This window comes from Xyrauchen texanus, chromosome 32 (genome assembly GCF_025860055.1).
Source record: "Xyrauchen texanus isolate HMW12.3.18 chromosome 32, RBS_HiC_50CHRs, whole genome shotgun sequence".
Lineage (NCBI taxonomy): Eukaryota > Metazoa > Chordata > Actinopteri > Cypriniformes > Catostomidae > Xyrauchen > Xyrauchen texanus.
Genome location: NC_068307.1, coordinates 12,850,185 through 12,874,043, shown reverse-complemented (window position 1 = coordinate 12,874,043; position 23,859 = coordinate 12,850,185). Strand labels below are relative to the sequence as shown.

The 23,859-nt window shown below is 36.8% G+C and overlaps 2 protein-coding genes across 2 annotated transcripts in view; both read right to left on the bottom strand.

Moving 5' to 3' along the window:
- LOC127625654 (scm-like with four MBT domains protein 1) overlaps positions 1-921 on the bottom strand; it is a 41,598-nt gene extending 40,677 nt beyond the window's left edge. Inside the window, exon 1 of the mRNA XM_052100963.1 lies at positions 848-921. The gene's annotated coding sequence lies outside the window, so the exon portion shown is untranslated. The remainder of the gene's footprint in view (positions 1-847) is intronic.
- A 3,517-nt stretch (positions 922-4,438) lies between these two features.
- LOC127625658 (protein kinase C delta type-like) overlaps positions 4,439-23,859 on the bottom strand; it is a 31,666-nt gene continuing 12,245 nt past the window's right edge. The window contains exons 2-16 of the mRNA XM_052100970.1: positions 22,714-22,849; positions 22,070-22,336; positions 19,399-19,564; positions 17,696-17,727; positions 16,338-16,423; positions 15,188-15,317; positions 13,463-13,563; positions 13,144-13,228; positions 12,592-12,722; positions 12,334-12,507; positions 10,039-10,130; positions 8,925-8,987; positions 8,491-8,818; positions 6,333-6,461; positions 4,439-5,636 (exon numbers count right to left, since the gene is read on the bottom strand). Of these exons, the coding sequence (XP_051956930.1) occupies positions 5,478-5,636; positions 6,333-6,461; positions 8,491-8,818; positions 8,925-8,987; positions 10,039-10,130; positions 12,334-12,507; positions 12,592-12,722; positions 13,144-13,228; positions 13,463-13,563; positions 15,188-15,317; positions 16,338-16,423; positions 17,696-17,727; positions 19,399-19,564; positions 22,070-22,336; positions 22,714-22,822 (2,052 nt within the window). The 5' untranslated portion in view covers positions 22,823-22,849 and the 3' untranslated portion in view covers positions 4,439-5,477. The remainder of the gene's footprint in view (positions 5,637-6,332; positions 6,462-8,490; positions 8,819-8,924; positions 8,988-10,038; positions 10,131-12,333; positions 12,508-12,591; positions 12,723-13,143; positions 13,229-13,462; positions 13,564-15,187; positions 15,318-16,337; positions 16,424-17,695; positions 17,728-19,398; positions 19,565-22,069; positions 22,337-22,713; positions 22,850-23,859) is intronic.

Below are 23,859 nucleotides of genomic sequence, written 5' to 3'. Positions count from 1 at the left end.
CATTGCGTCTCTTTGATAGTTACACTAAACGACGGACAGTCCTTTTAGTAATAGTGAAAACTGTGTACTAACATGCTGCAGTAAGTGAGCGCTTTGAACAGTATTATACCAATGGAGAGTGGCGCTGCCGCAGAACTTGCTGTGCTTCATAACAGTGATGTTGACTTACAACACAACTTCCATTATGTAACCCGGACAGAGAATGAAACTGTCATCAATTTCTGAAAGTGGTTGAGGAAGCTTACCATACAACTTTAAATATTAAATCGTACTAATGTTTAAATAAACAACTATTTGATAAAAATGCATCAGTGTTTTATACAACCAAAGCCGCCATTTAGAAATAACGAAAGCAGCAATAACCAGAATCAATTGCTATAATTTAATATTCTTCCTTTTTAATGTGTGTTATTCTGAGAAATCTTCCAGAAAGGGATGATAATTGGCTGGTCAAGCGAAGTGTGTTCGGCTAGCTACATATAAATGGATAATAGCATTTAATGCATGCACGCCGATCGGGCAACTTTCATTCCAAAAGACACATAATGCAAGTAAACATTATATATATTAAACTAAGCCTCTTTTCAAATGCATTGTTTTGCGAGGCTTTTTTTCTTTGTGCGAGCGCGGCTGATATCGTGCACATGCTAAAAACGCCTGTAACCAAGTCAAGTTACTGAAACGTCATAGCTTAAGCAATAGAGCCAGGCACTCATACGAGCACAAGTCGCCTTTTTTGGAGACGGGAAAAAAGATGCCGGCAACGCAAAATCGCTCGTTAAAGTCAAGGACGATTAGTGCAAAGGGTAAAATACGTAAATATTTGGGATCGCATTTCGTTTCTTACCAGTGAGGAGTTTTTCAAGTCGATTTTAGATGCCGTGTGTTTTTCCGCCTAATCGTTCACGACCTCATTCCAATATGGCACAAAGTATCAATGCGCATGCGCCACCTCTCGCGCTAGCCTCTCATCCACGAGCACGGGGATTGATATTTGTTGTCTTTCAGGGATTAAAAAGGGCGAACTTGTCAAGTTTTTCAACCCAATGTTTCAAATGTCCATTCGAAACAATACTAAATCGACGTATAAACAATACTTTTGCGGCCTATTAGTGCTTTTATTTTAAATGTGTCCCGACTGAACAAAAAAAAAAAACGGTTGTTCGCAATATTAAACGGTTGTCATAAATTAGTACCTAGTGAGAGGATTGAAAAACAATATATAATGTGGTATGCAAGATTTGCCGCCCTGCCTTGGTGCCGTTTTGTTTAGTACAGAAAGTGTTTGTCCCATTGGCTAGAATGTGCCATAATGAGAGCTTTATCTATGACACAACTGAGCAGCCTGTTCCACTGTGCGATTAATCTTTCTGGATCCTTCTTTGTGGAAACATTCATTTGACATTTTTAAATATTTTCAGAAATGTACAAATGCTGTACAGTGATCCCAATGAGGACACATGCTTTTTGAAGGTGTTACATTCTTGTAGCCTTCTAAATGTATATTTCTTATGCTAATCGTCGTGTAATGTTCAGTGCAAGACTCAAATTAGCAAAAATATGGCGGAACAGGGCTGTAGCAAGTTAATCTGGGCCCCTTGACTGTAGATTGCTTTGGGCCCCTTTCCATTAAAAAAATACAGTTTAAAATTTGTTGTTTAAATAATTACCAACTTTCACCCCTCTAGCTAGGGCCCTGTGGCAGAATATACAATCATTCTTAGTTACAATATTGCAGATTCAATGTTGAATACCAAAGCTTATTTGGGCTTTACTGCAGTGTTTTGTTTAATCAGGATTTTTCTTTTTGGCTTCTATTGTGTCGGGATAGACCGCAAGAAACAAATATAAATAATTATAACAAAAAGTAGAAGAAGAGAGAGAGAAAAAAACAGGAGTTTTTGATTAGTATAGTTCGTATATTATTAAAATAAGAATGAGATGCAGTATTATGCCATGGACTGACATTGGTCTGCACACACAAACTTTAACATTTCCTATTAAAGGGAATTAAATACCCCTAATGCATTTATTTTGAATGCATTATAGCTACATTTTAAGGCCACACACATTATTTATTTTATTTCTTTTACATAACATGCACATTTCTGCAGACTATATGTTCTATGACCTTTATCTTTATTTCTGTGTTTGCTTAAATGCTCTGGCATCTTTAGGTGAAAGGGGATTTCACATGCAGTTTTATATCTTATCCGCTAGATGACAGTAGTTTCCACTTTTTAAAATTAGTTTAAGAAGCTGTGATGGGTGATCGACGTGGATAGCTCAGCACTACTAAACTGAACAAACGATAGTGTAAAAACACAATGGATTAATAGCGGATCTCCTTCAAGCAGCTGCAAGAAGCTTTTAGGATTTTATTTATTTACGTATTTTAACGGGATAGTTCACCTAAGAATGAAAATTATCATTACCGCAACTGCTTTCTGGTCCTTTAATAACGTGTAATGTGCGAGTAAGGCAGACGTTGGACTTTTTTGTTTCCCTCCTAGGGTAAGATGCTGCCCCCCTACGTAGACTGCGTAGTCCGCTTATAGGGAGCGGCGGTATTGTGTACATGTTATCATGGGCGCCAGCAGGATTTTATCTTGGGGTACACACAGGAACCTGTAAAGAAGTGTACCCTTATTGTCTAGGGTGGTCCGGGGGCATGCACCCTTGGGAGAAAATATTAGCAAAAACAACACTAAAGCGTTGGTGACTTTGAGAGAAGCATTTTTATGTCTTCTTCAGTATGTGTATTTGCATTCGTGTAACTATTTGCTACAAAGCATTTCTAAAATACTTGTCTTCGTGACACAGCACTAATTGAAGTTTCTCATCTGATTGTAAATAAATAACCACTTCATCCAGATCTTTGTTTGATCTCTGTGTTCTAAATTATCCAGAAACTGTTTTACTGTGTCAGAAACAATCTCACCTAAATCTCACTGGTGGCTATTTTTCTCAATTCTTACCTCTAGTTTTATTCAGATGGAAAGATTTACAGCCTACATTGTGGCCCTTCCCTCCAGTCACTTGTTTCCCTGCGAAACATAAATCCATCATGTTCTGACTTACATTTATATTGTAGTTCTTGGTAGACACCTTTAACAAGAACTTAAACAGGTAGTAAAACTAATTTCTGTTATCATTACTCAGCCTCTTGTTGTTCCCCACATGAATTTCTCTCTCCTATAGAACTCAATAGGATATATTAGACAGAACTTCAGTCTTAAGTCACCATTCACTTTCACTGCAGCTTTTTTCCCCTTCAATGAAAGTGAATACTGAAACTAACATTCTGCCTAACATCTTTTGAGCTATACAGAAGAAAGTTAAAAACATAAACAATGTGAAGTGATTTTTCATTTTAGGTGAACTTTCCCTTTTAAGTCAATGCTCAAAAGTTTAAAGTAGACAAAATGAACTGAACATGTTTACAGATTAAATCCTAAAAGAGGGGACCATGTTGCTAAATTAGTTATGATGTTTACTAAAAGATAATAACATAAATAGATAATAAAATTATATTTTGAATATTGTGCATGTATATTCCAAGTATTAATATTATAGTATTTATATAAGTATTATGTATACTATTACTGATACTGTATGGCCTTATGTCATTAAACTTGACTAATTCATAAAGGCAAAGAAAATATCTGTATAGCCTACATCAGATTATGGAGATGAGGGACTTAACAGGTGTTTAGCAGGGGTGAAGAATTCTGTTTTAAGTGTTTCTCTTAACTCTTAGCATTTTTTGCCTTTTCTCCCTTTCTTGTGAAATATGATGTTTCACGTGGGAGCGCCACGATGTGACAAGACAATACTAGATCACTTCAATGTTGCACGCTTGCACTGTATAAACAGGAGTGATTGTTTTATCACGTCACTTGCTTGCAGAGATGCGGTACAATACCATTTTCATATTAAATTATGTAAATCCCCACTTTCACATTATTTGAAAGTGGAGAATTATAGTAAAAAAAGGACTTAAATATTGATCAGTTTCTCACGCACAGCTATTATATCACATTCGAAGACATGGATTTAACCAATTGAGTTATATGGATTACTTTTATGCTGCCTTTAAGTGCTTTTTGGAGCTTGAAAGGTCTGGTCACCATTCACTTGCATTGTATGGACCTACAGAGCTGAGATATTCTTCGAAAAAAAAGACTTTTCTGTTGAAGAAAGGAAGGCATACACTTTTGAGATGGCATGAGGGTGAGTAAATGATGAGAGAATATGGGGAAATAACTGGGTGAACTATCCCTTTTTTAATGACAGTGGTGGCTAATTCCAGAGTTTCCACAGATGATGTAATGAGAGTATGGTATTTTGGCCGAAACTATGATAAACGTGGTGACGAGATGAAGATGCCTCAACTGCAACACAACAATCAGACAGAAGTCAAAATTAAAATTCAAGTTACATTTAATAGTGTTGAGTTTTGAAGAGTAAATTCAGTTAAAAAAAGAAGTGCATTATTACCTCCAATAACAACAACAGTTCAGAACAATATACATATATATTTATATACAGTATCATATTTGATTAAATTACCAACATTAAATAACAGTACATATATTTATACTCTCTGGCTAAGTGACCTATAACCTCCAACCACCAATATACTGTACCAGTATACTACCTTTTACAGTACCATATATGTAGCCATACTTATGAACAAGATGTCTATCAAGACTTCAGTATTTCTATTTTTTTATATATATATTGCAGAGATTTTAGATTCACCTACATGAGACTACATGATGCAGGCCTTCTCAAACTTCCATGAATTATAGACCCATACTTCTACAAACACTATTTTATGCATACTCAGCAGAGCCTATGCTTATCTCCCACTGGCAAAATCAGCACCGTAAAAACTTACACAGTAAAACTGGTTACAGATCAGCTAGAAAGGATAACTTACAAAAAACGACAAAACATCCCTCAAATAAATCTTAGTATGAAATTCTGTTAACAATATAAGACATTATGCCCTACACACTGGGTGTATGAAGATGCACAAATAGGATTCACAAGTGTTAAGAAGGCCACTATTCATTCAAATTCCCAGCATATGAAACTTACAGTAACACAAAAAAGAGCTAAAATATACAGTCCATTTCTTTAAGGTTTTGAGTCTCTTTTTATAAGGTTGATTCTCTCTCCCTCTATGTATGTGTGTGTGTGTGTGTAAGTGTGAATGGAAAAAAGGTTCATTTTAATCACAAAAACGTGTTCATATATCTATGTTAAGGATATGTATATATACACATTAACAAATATCACAAAGTTAATTTGATTTGAAGTTTTAATCTTGTCAAAGACATAAATAATCTTTTTGGATCATCCAGAAAGTATAACAAGTGTAACGCTGGTTGAACTCCTGGCTCCTGTATGCTGTTTTTGCTTTAAGTGGGTAGGTCTGGAAGTCTTGACCAAAATCCTGTCTAAACCTCTCATTTTTCCATAATGGTATCCATTTTGGGATTAATGAAAGAGAAGCCAGCAAAGGCTGTCTGGTCCATGGAGCCAATCAGGTTCTTGTCACAGTGTGAGAGACGGGGCTTTTCACTGAGGAACTCCCGATCAAAGTTGCTACAGTCGTTCGGGGATTTCTGCAATTAGAAGAACAGAGATGTCTTGTCACTGGGCATCTCTTGATGAGTCAAAGGATTTATGATAAAACACTGCTTAAAGTTTCAAAGCATATATGTTTAATTTAAATGAAGTTCCAAATGCAAGTCAAGAGGAGCTTTTTTTATGTTGGCCTGTCAATCATATCCCAAGGATATATAAGCGGCATCATTTTGATTTTCATGACCATTTTTGTTTCAGTAAATGGTGTTTTTGGACAGGGAAGGAAGTTTTAAGTTCTGAAAGACAGTATGGTTTTATAGAACATTAAACCCTTTTATGTCAACAGATCAAGGAAAATGTTGATTCCTCATGACATGAGCCCTTGATTGTAATGTCATCATTATAACAGAGATATGGCAATGGATATAGGTTTTATCTTTTAACAAGATTTCAGCCATAAAAGACCAGTCATACATTAACTAAACATTTATAAACGGACACACATTTGCTATGACATTTTATTGCTACACCGTATCCCAAATGTGGTAAAAACCATCAAATCATTGCTATGCATTGTTTACATTTACAGTACATTATAGTGAATCATGCCATTATCTAAGTTGTCTTAGAACAGTTCACACTGTTCTAGAAATGTTTAACCATAGACTTGCGTCACATTTTGAGTGGCCTACAGTTTCACAAGGTTTTGTTCAAATAAATAAAATAAATCATACCACTTTCGGCTTGAATGGTGGATTGATCTTTCGTTTCTCCAGCTCAGGCCAGTTGATTGTCTTGAAGAAGGCCTGTCCACGGATATTTCCAACAACACCAAGTCGCTGGGTTGGATCCCGCTCAAATAACTGTTGAAAACGGCAAAGACACAGATAAATAAATACAATGCTATCTAGATGAGTCAGTGCAAGTCATTTACCCTTTAAAGCTTAAACTGAGTACTTAAATTAATATTCTGTGTTCAATTCAATTTCAGCTCAATCAATAAAATTTGTGGCATAATGCTGATTACACCAAAAATGTATTTTTACTTGACCCTCCTTTTCTTAAAAAAAAAAAAAGAAGAAGCAGCAAATATCAAGGTTACACAGAGGTCCTTACAATGAAAGTGAATCGGTCACATTTGTGGAGGGTTTAAAGGCAGAAATGTGAAGCTTATAATTTCATAAAAGAACTTTAATAAATTCTTCTAATAAAATTGGTGTAGTATTTGAGCTGTAAAATTGATAAAAATCAGTTTTTACAGTCATTTTAGGGTTTTAGAGTTTACACAGTTACGTCGTTATGGCAATGAAGTTGGGTATACGGTAGCAAGAAAAAGTAAGTGAACCCTTTGGAATTAGCTGGTTTTCTGCATTAATTGGTCATAAATTGTGATCTCATTTGTATCAAATTCACAAATATAGACAAACACAATATCCTTAAGTTAACAACAAACAAACAATTATAATCTTTCATGTCATAATTAAACACATCCCATTAAAAATCAAATTTCTATGGAAAAAGTATGTGAACCCTTGGATTTAATATCTGGCCAATCCTCCTTTTGCAGCAATAACCTCAACCAAGTTTTTCCGGTAGCTGTGGATTAGACCTGCACAACTCTCAGAAGGAATTCTGGATCATTCTTCCTTACAGAACTGCTTCAGATCAGCCATATTCTTAGGATGTCTGGCATGAATAGCTCTTGAGGTCATTCCACAGGTTCTGACTGGGCCACTCCAAAAGGTGGATTTTCTTTTTTTGAAGCCATTGTGAAGTGGAGTTACTTTGAAGTTTAGGGTCAATTACCTGCTGCATCACCAAACTTCTACTGCGCACCACCACCCTTACATTATCCCATAGAATAGCTTGATCAATTTGGAAATTAATTTTTCCCTCAATGATGGAAAGTGGTCCAGGCCCCGAAGCAGCAAAGCAGCCCCAAATCATGATACTCCCTACAGCATACTTCACCGTTGGGATGATGTTTTCATGTTGGTATGGGGTGCCTTTTTTACACCATACGTTGTGCTGTGTGATCTTATCAAACAATTCAACCAAAGTTGCATCAGTCCACAAAACATTTTCCCAGTAGCGTTGTGGAGTGTCAAGGTGGTCTTTGGTAAACTTCAGGCGCCATACTTCATGTTTTTGTTGGAAAGCAGCAGCTTTCTTCGTAGTGTTGCTATGGACACCATGTCTGTTTAATGTTTTTTGCTTCTGAGATCTCTTTTTTTGTGAGGCATGGTCCACATCAGCAGATACTTCATTTGAATAGCAAATCTTTGAGTGCTTTTTATAAGTCAAAAGTAGCTATAACCCACACCTCCAATCTAGTTTCATTAATTGGATTCCAAGTTTGCGAACTTCTTTTTTGATGTCATTAGCCTCACAAATGTTTTCCAACCTACACTGTGAATTTTTTAAGGATGTATTTAATATGTACAAAAACAATACAATAATGTGTATGTTGTTAGTTAAAACAGATTGTGTTTTTTCACTAATGTAATTTAGATGAAGATCATCCCAGATTTTAAGACAAATTTATACATAAATGTAGGTAATTCCAATGAGTTCACATACTTTTTCTTGCTACTTGCAACTTCATACAAAAAAGTTTAGCAAGTGATTTTATCATACTCAAATTATATTAAGAATAATATTTTATTACATCTTGTGGCTATAATTTTGAAACAGTGAGTATTTTAATGTTTACAGATTGGCCCCATTCACCTCCATTGTAAGTGCCTCACTGGAACCGAGATTTTTGCTTTTTTTAAAGAAAAGGAGAGTTGAAACTAATTTGTGTGGTAATCAACCACAAATGCTTTTGATTGAGCTACATTTTGATTGAACCCAGAATATTCCTTTAAGATCCTATACAGTAGGTCATACCTTCTCCAGAAGTTCTTTGGCTTCCTTGGTAAACCAACGTGGGTAGTGAGGTACATCCATGCGAATTGACTCAAACAGCTCGTCCTCATCGTCGCCCTGGAATGGTGACTGGCCGATCAGCATCTCGTAGAGCAGCACGCCAAATGACCACCAGTCCACTGAGAATGTGTACTTTTGTCCCAGCAGGATCTCAGGAGCAATGTAATCTGGTGTGCCACAGAATGTGGTGGCTCGGTGTTCTCCAAACATGTTCTCTTTGCACATTCCAAAATCTGCAATCTTAATGTGTCCATCTCTGTCTAGCATCACATTGTCCAACTTCAAATCTCTGAGAAGGTACAGACAGACGTGTAATATTAGATCCACACAGGAAAAGATTTTCTTCACATTGAAATGTCGACAAACCACATAATCAATCGTCTCGAGAATCGCACCTGTATATAATGCCCTTTGAGTGGAGAAACTGTAGTCCACAGATGATTTCAGCTGAATAGAACCTGTGACAAAAAACAGACAAGCATCACTTGTCATTATTGCAATCAGTTTTGTCATCATTGCAATTCAGCTTATGTAATGACTAGTGAATTAACATATAATTGTTCATTCTTTCATTAATATTCTACATTCAAAGTTAAGCTCCACTAACAGCAACTGTGGCATGAGGTCGATTATCAAAGAAAATTATTTTGATGCATCACTCATATTATATATATAAAAAAAAACTAGTTTACAGTAATACCCCTATAAAAAATAAAACATAGACATTTGCCCCATTGACTTTCACAGTACACATTTGATACGTTTTGAAAAACTGAAAGATGTGATGATATTGTTTTTTTTGGTAATTAACATCACATCGCATAAGATGTCGAGCATAATACAGATTACCATTAAAAAAAGAAGCAAAAATCAAGGTTGCAGTGAGGCACTTATAATAGAAATGAATGGGGCAAATATTTGGAGGGTTTAAAAGGTAGAAATGTGAAGCTTATAATTTTATAAAAGCACTTACATTTATTCTTCTGATAAAACTTGTGTATTGTTTGAGCTGTAGAGTTGTTTAAATCATAATTTTTACAGTCATTTTAGGGTTTGTTGACATTACATCGTCATGGCAACAAAGTTGTTAAATGGGCTACAACTTTACACAGAAAAGGTTATTGATTTTATCACACTAAATTCATGTTCATACGCATATTGTATACGTCTTGGGTCTATACTTGTGAAACAGAGAATACTTTAATGTTTATGGATTGGCCCCATTCTCCTCCATTGTAAGAGCCTCACTGAAACCTAGATTTTTGCTTTATTTTTTTAAGAAAAGGAGGAATAGGTCAAAATATTTTTTTAAGGTAATCAATATTATGCCACACATGCTGTCAATTGAGCTTAACTTGTTTTGGACCTGGAATATTCCTTTAATGGATGTAAAAGACAATGGCTTTTACTGTATTTCACAATGAAAAAAAGTATGGTTTTTTTTTATTGCATACATTTCCTTAGTATAGGCGAGGGGAGAGAAAGGTATTTAGAGTCCATGTCACTCACGTGGCTCTGTATAAATCAAAACGCCCCTTATCCTGAATGTGAAACATCAGATCTCCTCCATTCAGATACTCCATCACAAAGAACAAGTGCTCCTATTGATAAACACATGGATCAGTATTATTAATTAGAGATAAGGAGACATCCTTTGCAGAATAACAAATTATCACAACACATAATTCTAAACAAACCTATCCTGTTTAGTCATTTTAGAAAGCCTGTCAAATGAGGGATTTGATAACTGACAACAAGGGAATTTCAGATAGCCCTGAGCTTCTTATGTAGTTTCCCTTGTGAATTGTTTAAGAGTTCTGTACATTCCCAGACAGCACAGAAACATATGCATTTCCTCAAAGGTTTAAATTCAAGTAATAGCATGAGCAAATCCCAAATTGAACTTTACTTTACTTTGTGTATTCCATTATGTAATTTTCTTAATGGTTAACGCCAAACTGTCCCTTTAAATGCCAAGCAGAATTACATGTTGATTAAATCACGACAACCACGTAAACTTGGCATGTCAAATGGGGGAACTAGTTCTAGAAAATGCATTACCATAATGATAACAAAACTTTGCTGTGACCTTTCATTTTATTCATGTGAAAGGTAGGGATTCCATTTTGTAGTAGCACATTCCATATTCCTCACAGTGGTATAAAATAATAAAAAATGATATGAAAATATATTATAATAAAAAAAGCAGGCATATAATCTCTTGTAAGGTATACAGTGCATCCGGAAAGTATTCACAGTGCTTCACATTTTGTTATGTTACAGCCTTATTCCATAATGGATTAAATTCATTATTTTCCTCACAATTCTACAAACAATACCCCATAATGACAACGTGAAAGAAGTTTGTTTGAAATCTTTGCAAATTTATAAAAAAAAAAAAAACAGAAGAAAAAAAAAAAAAGAAAAAAGAAAATCACATGTATGCCTTAAGTATTCACAGCCTTTGCCATAACACACAAAATTGAGCTCAGGTGCATCCTGTTTCCACTGATCATCCTTGAGATGTTTCTACAACTTGAAAGGCATACACCTGTCTATATAAGTTCCCACAGTTAACAGTGCATGTTAGAGCACAAACAAAGCCATGAAGTCCAAGGAATTGTCTATAGACCTCTGAGACAGGATTGTCTCGAGGCACAGATCTGGGGAAGGGTACATAAACATTTCTGCAGCATTGAAGGTGCCAATGAGCACAGTGGCCTCCATCATCCATAAATGGAAGTTTGGAACCACCAGGACTCTTCCTAGAGCTGGCCGCCCAGCCAAACTGAGCGATTGGAGGAAAAGGGCCTTAGTCAGGGAGGTGACCAAGAACCCGATGGTCACTCTGACAGAGCTCCAGCGTTTCTCTGTGGAGAGAGAAGAACCTTCCAGAAGAACAACCATCTCTGCAGCACTCCACCAATCAGGCCTGTATGGTAGAGTGGCCAGAAGGAAGCCACTCCTCAGTAAAAGGCACATGACAGCCCACCTGGAGTTTGCCAAAAGGCACCTGAAGGACTCTAAGACCATGAGAAACAAAATTCTCTTGTCTGATGAAACAAAGATTGAACTCTGGCCTGAATGGCAAGCATCAAGTCTGGAGGAAACCAGGCACACACTCAACACCTGGCCAATACCATCCCTTCTGTGAAGCATGGTGGTGGCAGCATCATGCTGTGGGGATGTTTTTCAGCGACAGGAACAGGGAGACTAGTCAGGATCGAGGGAAAGATCAATGCAGCAATGTACAGAGACATCCTTGATGAAAACCTGCTCCGGAGCACTCTGGACCTCAGACTGGGGTGAAGGTTCATCTTCCAACAGGACAACGACCCTAAGCACACAGCCAAGATAACAAAGGAGTGGCTATGGGACAACTCTGTGAATGTCCTTGAGTGGCCCAGCCAGAGCCCAGACTTGAACCCGATTGAACATCTCTGGAGAGATCTAAAAATGGCTATGCACTCTCAAGCTCCAACCTGATGGAGAGGTCCTGCAAAGAAGAATGGGAGAAACTGCCCAAAAAAAGGTGTGCCAAGCTTGTAACCTCATACTCAGAAAGACTTGAGGCTGTAATTGGTGCCAAAGGTGCATCAACAAAGTATTGAGTAAAGGCTGTGAATACTTATGTGCATGTGATTTTTTTTTTCCAAAATACATTTGCAATGATTTCAAACAAACTTCTTTCATGTTGTCATTATGGGGTATTGTTTGTAGAATTTTGAGGAAAATATTGAATTTAATCAATTTTGGAATAAGGCTGTAACATACTTTTATGTAATTAAATGGAAGAAGGCTTACATTCGTCTGAAACGTGCAGTAAAGGTGTGTGAGGAAAGGGTTATCCCAGGCCAATGCTAAAACTCTTTTCTCCACCATAGTGCATTCCACATCATCATCCATTAGCACCACATCCTTCTTTAGGGCCTTTACTGCAAAATATTCCCCCTTTCCTTTCAGCTCCGCCAGCATCACCTATTAGGATACAAGACCTGTTCAAGGACAGGACTTCAAAAAGAAACCTTCAAGACTTCAAGAGATTTGTTCCTTGCTTCTTACCTTTCCAAAGCTGCCTTTGCCCAGGACCTTGTGGAACACAAAGTTGTTAATGGAGACGCGGGTTTGGTGTGTGATTGTGGTGCTGGGAGGGGTTGTGTCTTCCCATAGCTTTTCATAGGGAGAACACTCCCCTATTACACACAAACAATATTATAGACCATTGCAAACACATAAGCAAAGAAAAAAAAAAGTGGATTTCATGTTTTCCTTAAAGGTTATAATATTGCAATATATGCAAGAAATCATGACCACTCACATAAAAATGCAGCCATGTTAGAATCACATGACCAGACGACTACTAGTCGCTTAATCATAGTAACTATCCTGTTATTTGACACTTTCACTCATTGATTAAATGAATCATGGCTGACTGTAAATAGTACATTTCTACAATGGCATCTGAAACTGAAAACTATTGATTTTCAATGATGCTGCATCCAAGCTGCTAGATGTCAGTGTAAGTACAAGATGACTCAAAGCTACTTTAACATTAGCTGTCAAATCAACTGGAAGCTATGTCGTAGCAGGGAAGATGCAGTAATGGAAACTTACCACTAAGGTCCAGTGGCATGTTTTTGTCTATGGCTTGATAGATTCCAGTTTCTGACGTGAGATCTGGGCGTTTTGTGGAAGATTTCTAAATGGAACATTTTACATTTCTTAGAACAACAGTATTTGTCTGGTTTATTTCTGGAAGTTTCATCAAGACAACAAGGAGGTCAAACATAATTCCTTCTCAACTCACAAATATACAGTAATCTTTTTGGTTTATAAAATATAAAAGCAGTTCCAGATTTCTTAAAAAAAGGGGGCACATTAATGATGAGAGAATGTTTGTGTAAGTGTGAATGATGACAGTTGAATTACTTACTAGGCTAACTTGGTTTAAAGCCTCAGCCAGGAGCTTTTGATTGATTCCACAGAGGTTGCCGACCTTAGACTGACATTTATGATGAACATTCATACTACAATCTGGACAGAAAGAATGAGTTGTATTAGATATTAAAATTGATAAAGAATGTGTAGAGGAATAGTTCACCCAAAATTTAAAATTCTATAATTTTTTACTCATCCTCATGTTCCAAACATGTATGACTATTTCTTAGGAGCACAGAAACAAATAAAGTAGGGCTGTCAATCAAATTTCTTTTTTATCTAATTACATGATTTGCTGAATAATTAATTGCAGTCACTTGCATATACTGTATACATATTTGCAGAGAAGGGCCCACAAATAACAATAATTCAATATATAATGATTAAATGATTATTAATAGAATCTATTTTATACATATAACAATTTAGACCGCTAAAATGCATTACATATTGTGGCGGACGAGTAAAGCATTAATAAGACAATACAATAAGCTTTAGAATGCAATATATTGTTTGTTTCCATATGATTAAACTTAAGCCAATCATTGGCCAAAATTCCACAGCTATTTATTTTGCAATTGAATTCGTCAATCTGTTAAAGGTAGATTTATTTTAAGTACTTTTCTTAGGGCACTTCAGAGCACACATAATTTTGGAGCATCTCACTTTGATTGCGTCATGTCATAAAAAACACGTTTTTAGGTCACTGTGTCAAGTTAGTAGTAGTTTGCAACGTAGAAAAACATGTCTCGAAATCCCTGGATTAGGAACTGCGCTCCATCCAGCTGTGTTTGAACGCAAGAAGGCTTTCTCATATTGTGCTATTTCTAGTGTCAAGCAAGATAGAGAGTGATTTGTTGTCTGTACAGCTGCAGGTTGCCTATACAGCTGGTGTTTCGCTTTCTGCCCCCTGCTGAAAACAGTTGGTACTTCAAGCTTGAATTGCTCCGGTGGTTGGTATATTCTATATTACTGTCTGGGGACATGATTAATTGAGGACATTTTTTAAACACATTATGTTTTATATAATTATTCCCACTGAATAGACAGCCCTATTTTAAAGAATATCGCAATAGACCATTTCCATACAATAGCAGTGGATAGTAACTCACAGTGAAGCTTCAGCACATTAGGCACCCAAAAGAGTCATAAGAAATCCATGCAGTGGTGTGTCATATTTCAAGTTTTCTGAAGGCATGCAAACAATTTGATTGATGAAGTGACCAAAATTTTATCCAAAACAAATCAAATCATTGATAAACCCATATATACAAAGGCCAAATCAAATCTGGCAAGACGTCAAAAACATAAAATCTCATTGGTTCTTGTGTAGTGACGGCGTGATGTTTTAATTATGAATTATAATTAATTATTTGATTTGTGTCACAAAGTGATCGTATGCTTTCAGAACACTTGGAATATGATGCACGAGTTGCATGGACTGCTTTCATGATACTTTTGGGTACTTTTTAAGCTTTAAAGTGAGTCACAATCAACTGCTATTTTATGGAAATTAGCGATGGTGGCATTCTTCAAAATTTAACTTTTTGTGTTCCGCAGAAGAAAGTAAGTCAAATTGTTTTGGAACGACATGTGGGTGCATAAATAATTACAGAATATTTGTTTTTTGGATAAACTATTCCTTTAAAGGGAAAAAAGGAAGCAACAATTGAAAACATAAATATCCCCTGCCCAAAACAAACTGCATTCTCTTCCATACCTTCACACTTGAGGCCTTGTTTGACCATTCCCCAAAGCAAACTGCCACAGTGGTCGCAAAATGTTGGGCTCATGTAGTTGTGTGTCTTGAAGCGATGTGGCATGTCAATCTTGAAGCGCTCCTTCTGAAACTGCAGACACACATAGACACCACTCAACCAGACTGAATCCAAATGCTTGTGGGCATGAATGCAACTTTTAAAATGCTTCATGGTGCCCTTTCCAGGAGACATCTCCCCTCGCCTCAAGGAGGCCACAACTGCCTACGAGCACTACTGGAAACAGAGACCGATGACAAACCTATTGCTAAGAAACAAATAGCTTTTCTCCATGCTGCGACATAAGGCAGTTCCAACCATTTTTTTGAGCAAGGCATCTACTAGTCACAAGAAGCCAAAATGGCCATGTGAGTTCATTGACCCTGCAACAGATGTATCCATGACTTGGCAGCTCTACTTTTATATTTTCATGGGTTTCTATTGATCACTGACAAACTCTGATCCTTGCTCTGATCACTATTGGTATTGGAAGCACATGAACCGTCCCTTTGCAAGACCTCTTTGAAAAGGTCTTAAAATGATGGCCTTTTGGAATGTGCAACTCATTAGTCCCAATAGTGACCCAAGCGCTCTGGCATCCGAGAGCCAATCTAAGACTTTGTACTGACCCCTGATTCAAAAAGGTAATACTGTTTGCCAGCTAATGCAATCACAAACATTTAAACTGAAATCCAAAATAGCACCTTGATAGAGATGATGGAGCTGAAGTGAGGAGAGTTTGGACCTTATTCAACACAAATGAAAACAAGGCTGTGGGACAGATGTAATGTCCGTTCAATATGTTGGATAGTTCTGTCATCATTTACACACAGTCATGTTGTTCCAAACCCACATAATGTTCTTTCTTCCATGGTATACAAAAGGAGATATTAGGAGGAATGACAGTCTCAGTCACCATTCACTTTCATTGTTTGGAATAAAATATGCAATGAATCTGAATAGTGGCTGAGGCTAACATTCTGCCTAACATTTCCTTTTGTGTTACATGGAAAAAAGAAAGTAATAAAATGTTGGAAAAACATGGGTGAGTGAATGACGACAGAAGTTTTATTTTTGGGTGAACTATTACTTTAAGGAAACACTGATGCTTACCACTGTATCTCGACTGTTGGCCGCTGTTCCTGTGCATCTCCCAATGATCTTATCAATGCACTTCTTGTGAATGGCAGCATTGCATTCTGGAAAAAGCAAAGGAGCAGATGCTACAGCACTCTCATTGTTTGCAATATGGGTGAATTAACCTTTTATTAATAGCTTTATTATTTAACTTTTTTATTCATCATTTTTAAATGGTACATAAATCATCTTAAAAGGATGGGTGGCGAGGAGGGCGTGGCCGGGCCGTGATGGTGCACGGTTGGTGCTGAATCAGCTGATCAGCGGGAGAGCGAGATAAAGGGGAGCTGGAGGTGCCAGTTAGTGAGAGAGAGATGCACATGATGTCTTTGTTCATTATGTTGTTTTAAGTTCATTTTTATCATTAAACCTTTATGTTGACTGTTCAGTTGGTTCCTGCCTCCTCCTTGCCCATCCTTAAACTGTTACAGTAGTGCCAAAATTCAGGAGGGAGGAGTCCTCGCTGCTGCCATCCACCAGTGGAGCAGCTGTGGCTGTCTGCCTGGGGACGGAGGGTCACTGACGGCCGCTGAAAGCCGGAGGAACCACTGCAGTCTGCCGAAGAAGGGGAGGAGCGGTTCCATCCGCCAGGGGCCAGAGCACGTGCTGCCGTCCGCCAGTTGGATGAGCATGCTGGCGTCTGCCAGAGGGTGGAGCAGCGGTTAGGGAAAGGGCGACAGAGTTAGTTAGAGCCGGGGAGCAAGTTCTTCTCTCTCTCTTTGTGTGTCTCCACACGCTTTTTCCCTCTCCCCACCCCTCCCCTCGTAAAAAATGGTCATCATTTACATCGTCATCATGTTGTTCCAAACCTGTATCAATGACTTTCTTCTGTGAAACAAAAAAGTAGAGGGAGTTAGGCAGAATGTTAACCTCAGTCACCATTCACTTTCATTGCATCTTTTTTTATACAGTGAAAGTGAATGGTGACTGAAACTGAATATTATGCCTAACATCTCCTTTTGTGATCCATGGAAGAAAGGAAGTCTTGGATCTACTCCCCCTCATGTTTGAAACAACATGAGGGGGAGTAAATGGTGACAGAAATACATTTTTTGGGTGAACTATCCCTTTATGTCTAACATAGATTTCAAAAGAGTCCATTATGTTAATTCAACAGAGGTGGATGATTTATGCACCAGAAAAAAAGGTCCAAATGTAACAAGTTAAATGAACTCAATTTGTGCTTTAAAAGAACAACTCACATATTGGAACATATTGACTTAAAGAAAAAATTAGGAACTGGATAGGCCAGTTCCGTATGTACAATGTGTGTTCTTACAGTGCAGCTGAAGGGAGTGTCTGCAATAGATTTAGAAAGTTGTGAAGACACTTACGCCTACATTTGTAGCCCTGCTTGTTGAGACCCCTGGAAAGCAAAGAGAGAGTGTTGGAGTATTGACATATCTACACAGCAGTTGATATGTAGTGTCAGTTTGAATGGAAATCTTTTATCAGGAAGACATTAGAACACTTGATCTATAGCCAAAGCCAATAACAAACTCTCCTTCTGTTTCTTCTCATACTCGCACACATACACAAGTGTGAACAAAGCACGAAAGAACAGCATTCTGTCTCACACTGCACAGGAAGGAGACTGCCCTAGAGACTTTGCTGAGGCAGCTGAAATATCAGAGGAAAGTCCAAGTGTGCTTACCAACATAAACACACCAAGATTACAGGCGGACCATATGCTTTTATTGCTGGCTATGTGCAGCTTCTGTTATGGCTATTTCTACTATGCCTCCTTAATGCAATATGGATAAAGGCTCTGCAAAATGAATAAATGTAAATGTACTTCAGATTTAGATTTCTAAACATCATAAGAGGAGGGGACTGATATCTGGGTATAAATAATCATTTGTGGAATCTAATGGTAGCTAGCTACTTGCAATATATAAAGCAACAGACTTATGGACTCACTGGATCTTTTCTCTTTGGACTAACCTGTTATAGCATAACAATTAGAGTGTCATGCGTAACTTTGAAAGAGAAGTATCTTGCTTAAGGGCACAATAGAGCTGGATAATAATCTTGGTATCTCTCCATTTGCTGGGTCATTCCAATTTGAGATTGAACCAGCGATCTTTGTTTTTTGTATTGTGCTTTATGCAGTGAACAAAACCATAGAGGCACTTATAGAAGCAGCATGTTACTTATGCTATTTTAGTGCTGCTTGCTAAGGCAAGGATCGGAGCAAACCCCAGCCCATGTATTAAACTTTGGCACATAAATTGTCCTGCACTGATATAATGGTCTAAATGTGTACTTTTCTAAGCAATTTGATGATTATTGCTTGATGATAATATGGGCATAAAGAAATCCTTAAAGGGATATTCCTGGTTCAATACAAGTTAAGTTCAATCGACAGCACTTGTGGCATAATGTTCATTACCTCAAAAAATACATTTTGAATTATCTGTACTTTTCTTAAACAAAAAGGACAAATCAAAGTTTCAGTGAGACACTTACAATGGAAGTGAATGGGGCCAATTTTTAGAGGGCTTAAAGGCAGAATTGTGAAGCTTATAATTTTATAAAAGCACTTACATTAATTGTTCTGTTAAAATTCACGTATTATTTGAGCTGTAAAGTTATTTAAATCATAATTTTTACAGTTATTTTAGGATTCATTGACATTACATCATCATGGCAACAAAGTTATATACAAAGTAATATATAGTGGCAATAACTTTACACAGAAAAAGATTAATAAGTGATTTTATCACACTAAAATCATTAACACGCATGTCTTGTCTTGTTAAACAACCTACCAACTAGTCGATAATGAAAATTGGTAGTATTGCACATCCCTTCAAGCAACCATCTAGCAATGCCATAGCAACCCCCTAGCATTGTGGAGACCGGTTTTACACAAAAATGCTCACATTTTCATTAGAAAATGTTCAAATCTAGTTAGATTTTCCAATTAAGAAGGCCTGAAATTTTGTGTGCACCAGCCATCTGGGGCAATTATTTTGCAATACAAGTGCCTCTGTATTTTCATGTTTTTCTTTAATTCACTCATTTATTTACTTACCACACAAACTCTCTGCAGACCGAGCAGAAGGTGGGCTGTTTGAAGAAGGTGGCTGTGAACTCGTGGTTCTTGATAAAGTGAACCTTGGCCTGTTTGATGGCGCCTCTCCTTTTGTTTAGAGTTAGAAGGCCGCCTTCCTCTTTCCCAATCATTGATGAGTTGGATTCTGTAAAGCAGGCCATAATAGGTTCTTTAGATATAAAGTAAGACTACAAGTGGTTAATGCACAGCACTTTTAATTCAAATCAAACAGAACAAAAATGACCAAACTGAACTGACTTGCAATAAGCTTTACTTTCACATTGATACAGTGCCCCCCAAAAAAGTGTCCAATTTTAAACCCAGTAGCATTTATTTTAAAGAAAGATTTTTCATGCAAACATTTAACATAAAAAGTGTAAAACCATAGTTAAACTATGGTATTTGCATAGTAAAACCATGATACCCACAAAATTAGGATTTTTATTACCATAGTTTTACCACAATTTCCTGTATTATTACTATGGTTTCACTATGAATGTCATGGTTAGAATATGGTTACTATTGTAAAACCATGGAAAATGTATTGTAAGTGAACGCAAAACTATTGCGAGGGCACGCAAAAATTCCTACCCTGTCCTACGTAGAAAGTCATATACATGTGGGAGTGCAAAAAAGTTAAAAAGAGTAAATGATGACAGAATTTGTATTTTTGGATGAATTATCCCTTTAATCTTTCATTTGAACAGTATATCTATAACAAGATATATAAACTTTTTACATTATTTAATAACATTAGTTAACATGAACTAACAATGAATAATACCTTTACAGCATTTATTAATCTTGGATAATGTTAATTTCAAAATGATTTTTAAAATATTTTTTTTTTATATGTTAACATTAGATAATGCACTATGACTTAACGTAAACTAACAATGAAAATGTTATTTTTATTAACTAAGATAAATAAAAGATGAACAAATACTGTAAAAATATTTTGTTCATTCTAAGTTAATGATACCTAATGCATTTAATAATGTTAACACATGTAACCTTATAATATGCTACCAATATTGTAGACTGTAGTAACCATGGTAAATGTATTGTGAGGGAAAGCACAACTATTGTGAGCGCACGCAAAAATTGAAATTGATTTTTAGCATTTTAAATTAGATTATTTTAAACATCAAGCTCTGAGGGTGTTTTTAAAGATTTTTCTGTTTCAGTGGCATACCCAAAATTAAAGGTTTATAACTGGACCCCCCCAGTTAAAAATTCTGAGACTCTCAGCTTATGAAACTGATGAAAAATCACAAAAAACTTGAACCAAAAATTAAACGATATAAACAGATATTTTCTGATTTGACAATATACATCTCAGGGTGTAAATAAGGTGGCTCCAAAAAACTGCTTTTGTTTTGTTCCCAAGAATGTTACCTGTAACGGAGTAAAGGTTTCTGTTCACAGAACAAAGCAATCAAAAGTTATAACATTACAATTATAATTAAAGTGTTCAAAATCCTCTCCAAACATTTCAAATATAATAATTGTACATAAGAACTACTTACACATGCAAACACAACAATGGCTAAAGGTTTGCATAGCATGCAGATAGGATTTTAGTAATGAGATTTCACAGAATCAATTTCATTCTGTGCCATTTGAGTCATCATTGAGTCTGTATCATCTACTTAGCACCATGTCCTGGTGGCCATATGTAATTACAGTGATGACATGACTCTCTGCCCAGATATGGAGGATTGTCACCACTGGTTGGAGAAAACTGAACCCAATCCGATTTGTTTAGTGTTACATGATGCTACAGCATTTCCGATGATGTCATCGTATCCAGGAAAGCTAACGTTTTTGCAGCCAGATATCAAGATGCCAGATAGCCATATGCTGTGTGTACATTGTGCTTCGTGTGGGTCATCTAATGAACTATGCATCTGATTATATTGTGTGTGAGCTTGTCTGAAAGATAATCACCTCCTCTAAGTAAGTGACATTTTATATTCGGATTAATTTTCATGAAGTTATGAGTGAAAACACGGCATACAAGAAACACCTGTTCACATGAAACATATATGTCAAAGATATATACTAAGCTATTACTCACTACATTTTATATGTGAGTAAAACAAATAGGCTGGTTGTATTCAACTCTTGAGAGCTTTCCAACAACATATGACACATGGCTATTTGATGAGTTAGATTTTCTTTACTGATTAGAATACTATGTAAATTACAATGTAAATTATCAAAACGGGGGGCCTGGGTAACTATGTAAAGATGCTGACTACCACCATAAGGGCCCAAATAAGAAGCCGATTCTACTCAATATAACCTAATGATGAAGGTTCAACACAGATGCTGTTATGACTTAACTAATTTGTGAAAGGAATAGTCCTGGGTATCTCAGCAAGTATTGACACTGACTTGTGGGCGGCTGTGGCTCAATTGGTAGAGCGGGTCTTCCACTAATCACAGGGTTGGTTCGAATCCCGACCCACACGACTCCACACGCCGAAGAAACAACCAGCATTGAAACTAATACATAATATTTCTGCATGATATTCTCTAATGAAGTCAATTCTGTCTATGAGGTTTTCGAGATTTTAAAACCAGTGCTGGTTAATAGACACATCATTCAACCTGAAAGTATGCGTTTAAACGTGCAAATGCCCACCTTGTTCTGAATCCTCAACGAAGAACTGGACAGACATCATCACCTTCCCGGAGGGTTGCAGGTCTACCCAGAACTCTGCATGGCCGTTGCCTTTTTTGCAGCGCTCAGCAATAACAGAGACCCCGACCGTGGCTTCTGACAAAGTTTCCTCTGCCGTTTTCATTATTACCACCTGTATGACCCGTCCCTCATAGATGTGTGCATCAAACGAGGATTTCCATGCAGGGTACATGGTGGGCTTCCTCTGGACCAGTGTCTTCCCTCGCTCTGGTTGAAGAAATAGTATGAACGAGAAGAATTTAAACAAATAGTTCACCCAAAATTTTTTATTCTGTGATCATTTACTCACCCTCATGTAGTTCCAACCTCATATGACTTTCTTCCATGGAAAACAAAAGGAATGATTAGTCTCAGTCACCATTCACTTTCATTGTATGGACCAAAAAAAAAAAAAGGGAATGAGAGTGAATGGTAGCTGAGTGAATTTTGTGTTCCACAGAAGATAGAAAGACATGTGGATTTGGAACTACATGATGGGGAGTAAATGTTGAGGACTTTTATTTTTAAACGAACTCTATAAAGGGTCTCAATACACAAGTTAAAATAAAACTATTGCATGTTAAACGTAATTCTGACAAACTAACCTGTGCTGAGTGATTCCTTCATCTTAATTGCACAGAACGGCTGTTCAGTCATAGGAGGCAGGTCTCCCATGCTAAACTCTTTGAAGGCAATCCGCAGGAACGGAGCCATGGAAAACAATCACTTTGCCTAGACACACTTACATACAAACACAGAAAAAGAGAAATAAAGATATATAGCATATTTTCTAGCTAATTTTGTTTTCTATTAAGCAAAATGTAGAGTAGAAACTAAACTTGTTATATCATCATTACACACCTTCTTGGCACAAAATTGCATAATTTTCCAAACCAAACCTTCAGGCAGGACCAGATTCCTGGTGGTATTACTGTACAAACAATGGCTCATATAGAGCTTTGAAGGGGGCAGAACTAGCCAACACCAGGCCTGGCCTTTACTTGGTTTCACAATTAAATCGCTGGGATTAAGAGTTCAAATATATACGGCACGCAAAGACATGCGAACACAATGGAAAATAAAATTAATTAAGAAACACAAATCTTGTGACAAAGGAATTTACATGACCACAGCACAAACGAAAAGCAGTAAATGTTGTCCGTTAATGGAAAAACACTGATATTTCGAGCAGCATACAGCTGTTTACGGGAATCTGTAACCATATAATTTTCCATTTTTGGAAAGCCAATAGCTGAGCCAAGCTTCATACCCTTGTATTTATTTAATAAAATGTCACTATATCCTGAAAGACTGGTAAATTACATTCCTCTACTTGTTGTCATAACGATAATAATACAAAATGATTCATATATTTAAAATGTGTATTATCGATGCCTTCTAGCTTTTCTTTTCAGGCATTACTGATCACTGAGAGCTGAAATATGAAGCAGGTGAAGTGCCCATTTGTGACACTGCAGATAACAGAATATTGTGAGACTTATCGAAACACATTCCCAACACTGCAGCGCCACAGTTTCAGGTCAAACGCTTCAAGCTCAAAAGTGCTGAATGTTTAAATGGTCCTGAATGATGATTGGTCAATACAGCGTTCCAGCTGTTCTACAATTCACAATATAGTAATAGCTATGTTAATACGCTAGTAGTAACTGTTTTATTAAAGGTTATAAGGTACTTGAGGTCGTGCAATATTCTCTCTCTCATATATTGCGTGTAAAAGTGACATATGTGGG